The sequence below is a fragment of the Myotis davidii genome, unplaced genomic scaffold (genome assembly GCF_000327345.1).
Source record: "Myotis davidii unplaced genomic scaffold, ASM32734v1 scaffold699, whole genome shotgun sequence".
NCBI classification, from domain to species: Eukaryota; Metazoa; Chordata; class Mammalia; order Chiroptera; family Vespertilionidae; genus Myotis; species Myotis davidii.
Genome location: NW_006291007.1, coordinates 2,486,475 through 2,493,132, shown reverse-complemented (window position 1 = coordinate 2,493,132; position 6,658 = coordinate 2,486,475). Strand labels below are relative to the sequence as shown.

Genomic DNA, 6,658 nt, shown 5'->3' with positions numbered 1-6,658 from the left:
GCAGGAAAAGAAATCAGCCACAAAGTCACCCATGTTTCTTGGATTCCAATCCCTGGCCAATGTGCCAGATCTACAGAAGCAAACCTGAAAGAGTATTTTCTTTCACAGAGTAGTTTTAAGGCTCCAAGTACTCCCATCCTTAAATGTAAGTCAGGGGTTTTACATGAAGGAATATGACTTTTCTCAGAAGTATCTAATTAAATGGGGGGTTCCGAGGGGCGAAAAGTAGACAAAAGCACATTGATTTTTTTTTCTACCTTTATTTATAAAGAACATAACTCCTCCTCCTAACGCAGAAACAAACACACATCTAAAGAGGTAACACACTCATGAAAAACGACAACAACAGAACGAGGGGGCAGTGGGACCTTATTTAACACCAGTCTGTGTGCCTGGCTCAGGAATCACTGGGAATGTCTCCTCAGATATGACATCTCACCTCAAAGTAAAGAAGAAAGACCTTCATCTTGAAGACCCACGTACTTGGCAGGCAAAAAGCTGTACCTTCAGTCTTCAGCGTCATCGAATTGTCCAGTTTCAAAGACCATCTTGGAATAATGGGGTATCAGTGGAGGTGGATGATGCCAACTGGGGTCATAGATCATGTCTCCTTGCGGGGCACAGCACACCCAAGGTTTGACCTCTTGAGAAATGCAGCCCTGGATGTCATCAGCATCTGCAGGCAGTTTTAAAAGACAGATTAGCCGAAACCGGTTTGGCTCAGTGGATGGAGCGTCGGCCTGCAGACTGAAGGGTCCCGGGTTCGATTCCGGTCGGGGGCGTGTTCCTGGGTTGCAGGCACATCCCCAGTGGGAGATGTGCGGGAGGCGGCTGATCGCACCTTCTCACACTGAGTGAACATGTTTATTTTATGCTGCCCAAATAAACCAACAGTCTTATTTCAGCTAATTACAGTCAAAATAATAACTTGGTCTAAAAAGGCTTCCCAAGAACATGGCATCCATGAAAGAGAAAAATAAAAGAACAAAGGGACAGTTGAAATACTGAGGAAAAAATCACTAAGAAAAGAACAAAGGGACAGTTGAAGTACTGAGGAAAAAAATCACTAAGTTGTTAAAAAAAATAATATGAAGTGATATGAAAAAAGGCAAATAAAGTTTCAAAAAAATGAAATGCATAAATGTCAAATATATATTTCTATACTGTATAGGAGGCCCCCTATAACCATAAGAAATGCAAAAAAATTTACATTAATAACTCATTCTTGAATTGCCCCCCTGTGGGGCATGTGCCCCATTTTGGGAACCACTGGATTAAAGGAAGAAGGGAAGGAAAAAAGAATAGCCAAGAAATGTCTAGGAGAACCATACTTGCACTCTGTTTAAACACACACAGAGTCCTCCTTTCCTGAGGAATTGCAAGCATGTTCTTTCTGAGGCAACCCATGGTTGTGCTGTTCAGCTAAGAGTTCTTGACAGTGCAGAGGAAGCAAATGGATAATAAGGCACTTCTGTCTGCAGGTGCTCAGTTCATACTAGGATATTTGGAGAGAGTAACATTGTTTCAATGTTAAAGGTAAATGACCATTATGGAATCAAATGTAAAATTTGCATGTGTTTTGTTGTTGTTTTTTTCAATATGAAAAAGAAGCTGTCACAGAAACTGCAGATCTGTAACAGGTTATCAGGCTAAGCTAGCCAATGTGAGTCCTTCCAAACTCTGCCTGCCTTTAAGGGTAATCTGGTCGGAGGGTCTCAAACCCTAGCCTAGGACCCCAGACACTCCACACCTACCATACGGATTCCCTTGATCCGCTTTCAACTCCAAGTCCCAGTCCTCATTAAAAAGATCAGCAGCCTGTTCCCTAGGCAGACGGCTGGACACCCCTTCTGGCAGCTCCCAGGTATTCAGTTCCCCATCAGAATCTTCATCCTCCATAGCAAAGCCTTCCTCTTCAGAATGGGTGCCCTCATCACCAGCCGGACCACCATTAGGGATGCTCTGTGCTCCACTGGCTAAGAAATCAACAAAAGGAAGGTCTTAAAACAACTGGCAAACCAGAGCGCCTACTCGTGTGCTTGGAAATTTTTGGCAGACTTACTAAGAAGGCAGCAGTAAAACAAGTGTACAGAGTTCTTTAGCCACCTGAGCACTTAAAAAAAAAAAGAAAAGAAAATGTTCTATTGACATTTTTAGAAGTAGGGCTGATCAATTATTTACAATAGGATGTTTTGCCTTAAACCAGGTCATTAATTGCCTGGTCTGGCAATTCACACAGGGAATCGGGCACAATTTACATTGTAGGTAACTTACATGTCATTAAAACAAATGATCAACTTTCACAATACAGGTGCGAATTGAGTTTTTGCTCTTCTATTCCTCTTCCCTTCATCCTCAAAGAGCATGTGAGAGGTGAGCACAGGACAAGGGGGATGAGAATAAAGGCTGACAGCAGGGCAGAACCCATCTGGTCACAATGGACCGCCACCACGTCTCCTCCCCCCAACACTGAGAGGGCTGGAAGGTACATTTTCAAAAGGTCTCAACATAATGGAGGGACGTTTGGGAAGGATAATGAACCTCCAAGCACATAGGGCTATGGTGATGCCAGGTCAGAGCTAGCAAATGAATCAGCCGATTAACACTGCACAATAATGACAGCTATAAGCAATAAAGTCGTACTTTCAGGTTATGGGCTCTGAAGTAAACTGCCCGAGTCCAAATCCCAGTTCTGCCAATTACTAAATGTGTTACTGAGCTGAAATGTACTCAATTGATTCCCTCAATAGCTTAAATATAGAATTAACATACAACCCACTCCTCAATGGATACCCAAAATAATTAAAAACAGGTGTTCAAACAAAACTTGTACAAAAATGTTCACAGCAGGACTACTCACAATCACCAAGAGGTGGAAACCACCCGAATGCCTATCAACTGATGAATGGGTAAGCAAAATTGGGTTTATACGAATGAGGGGATTTATTCAGCCATCAAAAGTAATGAAGTATTGGCATACTTCATTTTATGGCATTTTGCTTTATTGCACTTCACAGATGTGGTGTGTTTTGTAATAAATTGAAGGCAAAACCCTCTATCAGCACAAAGATTACAACTAGCTTTATTGCAATAGTAGCTTTATTGCCATGGTCTGGAACTAAACCCATAACGTCTCCGAGGTATGCCTGTCCAAGGTAGGTTTCAAATTTGTTAAATGATAAATTTTATGTTGTGTCTTTTACCAGAACCAATTTTTTTTTTAACTCTGTGCCTCAGTTTCCTCACTTGCAAAATGGAGATGTGATTGTTGTGAGAGTTTTTAAAAACAAAAATAGGAGCTCAGCCTGCATGGTTCAGTGGTTGAGCGTTGACCTACGAACCAGGAGGTCGAGGTTCGATTCCTGGTCAGAGTACGTACCCGGATTGCCGGCTTGATCCCAAATGGGGGGGCGCGCACGAGGCAGCCATCCATGATTCTCCCTCATCACTGATGTTTCTATCTCTCTCCCTCTCCCTTCACCTCTGAAATCAGTAAAAATATACTGAAAGTGGAAACAATTTTACCTCCAAAGCCTATATTCTCCTTGCTTCCCTAAGCTGTCTTTCTCAGTAGAAGGGACGGGCTTGGACACAAGTTCAGAACTTCCCTTAAGAAAGCTCCAGTGGGGCTTCCAAACAGGGCACTATGGAAACACCCGCAGAAAAAAGGTGACGTGGCAGCCAAGAGGAGGGCCGGCTGGAAGGAGAAGGTAAACAAGACAGGGTGACTGTCCTGTGGCTCCCCCAGTCTCTCCCAACATTCACCCCAGTCTCTGCCGTCTACTTGCCTAGTCGATCCGTGGCTTTCTCCATCTCTCTCTCCTGACCGGAGTGGTCATGCGGGGCAAAGCCAGCCTGCCGGGAGAAGAAACAATTACTCAGGACTTGGACACCTGGGGCATCCCGTTGTCAGCTTTCTCTCAGCTGAAACTACCCCCATCCCTCCTCCCCTTTGTGTGGGGGGCTGAGACTCTGCAACCCCCACTTCTTCTCTGCCAGGTTAGACTCAGCAAGGATGGAGGGGGAAGAGCTTTGCTCCTCCTTACTCCTGAGGCATCCTTCCAACGACACTTCACCCTGGAAGCAGGAGCAACCTTCCTATAGGGGCCTAGGAACCCGGCTTACAGCTTGCCAACACTCGCAAAGCCAGCCTCATCACCCTGCCCTACCTACAGAGGTCTGACTCCCAGGCCCTCAGGACCCTCCAAGCTCAGAGACACCCCGCCTGCCCTAACTGGGGCCACGCCCACTCCTGAGGCTGGAATTCCAGCTCTGCAAAGCCTCACCTCTGAGCTTGTAAATTTTAACCATTCCAACCTCATCCCTCTGTTCCCTCAGCCAGAGGGCTGGTAGCTGTTTCCTGCAGCTGCCACCACCATGTTCATTTTTAACTTTTCGGTTACTTAACAACTTCTTATCTAGTTTACATATGTTGATTTCAGAGAGAGAGCAAGAGATAGATAGAAACATCAATGATGAGAGAGAATCATTGATCAGCTGCCTCATACACATCCCCTACTGGGGACTGAGCCCGCAACCCAGGCATGTGCCCTGACCGGGGCTTGAAATGTGACCTCCTGGTTCATAGTCAACACTCAACTACTGAGTCACACAGCCCGGGCAACTAACAACTTTTTCTATCAAATTCTGTCTCCTGACTGATACACGGGTACAATGCTGAGGGAAATCTTTCCCCACAGCCAACCACATGCCTCTCTGCTCTCACCACTCAAAAATTCCTGAAGTCTTGCCCTGGCCAGACGGCTGTTGATTGGAGCATCGTTGCATACATCAAAAGGCTGAGGGTTGGCCCAGCTGGTGTGGCTTAGTGGTTGGGCTTCAACTTATAAACCAGGAGGTCACAGTTAGATTCCTGGCCAGGGCACATGCCCGGGTTGCAGGCTTGATCCCCAGTAGAGGGTGCACAGTAGGAAGGAGATCATGATTCTCTCTCATCATTAATGTTACTATCCCTCTCTCCCTCTCCCTTCCTCTCTCTGAAATCAATAAAAAAACATTTTAAACAAGGTTGTAGGTTTGATTCCCACCAGGGCACATACCTAGGTTGTAGGTTCAGTCCCAGTTTGGGGTGTACCAGAGGCAATGGATTGATGTTTCTCTCTCCCATCAACATTTCTTCTTTCTTCCCCCCTCCCCCACCTTCCTCTCTCTCTAAAATCAATAAAAACATACCCTCGGTGAGGATTTTTTAAAAGTTCCTAAAGTCCTATTGCCTCTAAAACCTCTTTCTCACTGGAACAAGAAACGTGAAGCCTGCTGAAGACCTCATTTCAATCCCAGTTCTGCCATTCATTCAGTGTGAACACTGCCTGGGTTTCCTTCTCTGGAAACTGAGGGTGATGGTTCTGACCCTGCAGGGGACTTATAATGACCTAACATTTATGAAAACACCTCGCATGTAGCCGGAATGTAACATTTGTTGACTCTAAGCCCAACCTTCTTTGCCCCTACATCTACACTGCCCTTGGCACCTGCCCCACCCCACGTAGCTCACGATCTAGTCACACCTGGATTTAAAGCATCAATTCCACCTCCGGTGGCCAGTGACAACCCTTGGTCGCCAGTGCGGGCCAGCTGGTGGGACCTCTCACTTCGACCACTGCCATGGCTCCATAGCTGCCTCCCCATTCATCCACCCTGCCCACCGTACGCCATTAATCACTCCTCTCCTCAAAAATCTTCAACTCGCCCTAGCCAGTTTGGGTCACTGAATAGAGCATCGGCCTGCGGACTGAAGGTCCTGGGTTCGATTCCAGTCAAGGGCACGCTCCTCAGTTGCAGGCTCCTCCCTTGTCTGGACCTTGGTCAGGGCTTGTGCAGGAGGCAACCAATCGATGTGTCTCTCTCACATCGATATTTGTCCTTCCCTCTTCCACTCTCTAAAAATCAGTGGAAAAACAACCTCGGGTGAGGGTTAAAAAAAATAATCTTCAACTCCACCAGGGAAGCATAACATTACCCATGGCATTCACAACCCTCCCTCAGCCCCTCAACCTGTTGAGCACAGTTCCCTCCCAGCTCTGCGACCCAGGCTCACAGGGGTCTGCCCGCATTTCAGCACCTCCACACCTCTGCAGGCAGCGCGCCCCTCACCTTGGGGAGGAAGCGCACAGCCTTGCTGCTATGCCCTGACAAAATTAGTCTCATCCCACCTGCACTCCAAAGTAATTTTCTTTGTAAGTCTTAACACTACATTTTTCTTACTTTGGTTACGTGCTACTATGTTTCATGCTCTAACACGCCATGCCATTCCTCCAACCAATTAATAAATGTGTCTATCGTGTCGGGCACCATGCTAGATGCCAGGCTTAACAGCAGTTAACAAGGTTTCTATCCTCCAGGAGGTCGCCATCTCGCAGAGGTTACTGACTGCAAACAAGGGCAGGTTGGGGCTGTAATAACGGCCTTGGGAAAACCAGTAGCTGTCGCGTGAGCCAGTGGAAACAAGTTTCTGGAAACGCTGCGTCAAAACAAGCCTTTTGCTTTTCGTTGAATAGAAGAGCGCGCATGAGACATCACCCGGTGCTCTGTCGGCGGAGCATCCCCACCAGTGGACGCAGGTCCTTCAGGTAAAGTCTCTTCCGCTCGCCACCCTCATCTGGCCCCCGCGCAGGCCCCGCCACCCTCACCTGGCCCC

General features: G+C 46.8%; 1 protein-coding gene across 1 annotated transcript in view; it reads right to left on the bottom strand.

Annotated features, from left to right (window-relative positions):
• Positions 1-240: 240 nt before the first annotated feature.
• COPRS (coordinator of PRMT5, differentiation stimulator) overlaps positions 241-6,658 on the bottom strand; it is a 7,101-nt gene continuing 683 nt past the window's right edge. The window contains exons 2-5 of the mRNA XM_006764065.2: positions 6,541-6,614; positions 3,789-3,855; positions 1,755-1,976; positions 241-676 (exon numbers count right to left, since the gene is read on the bottom strand). Of these exons, the coding sequence (XP_006764128.1) occupies positions 507-676; positions 1,755-1,976; positions 3,789-3,855; positions 6,541-6,614 (533 nt within the window). The 3' untranslated portion in view covers positions 241-506. The remainder of the gene's footprint in view (positions 677-1,754; positions 1,977-3,788; positions 3,856-6,540; positions 6,615-6,658) is intronic.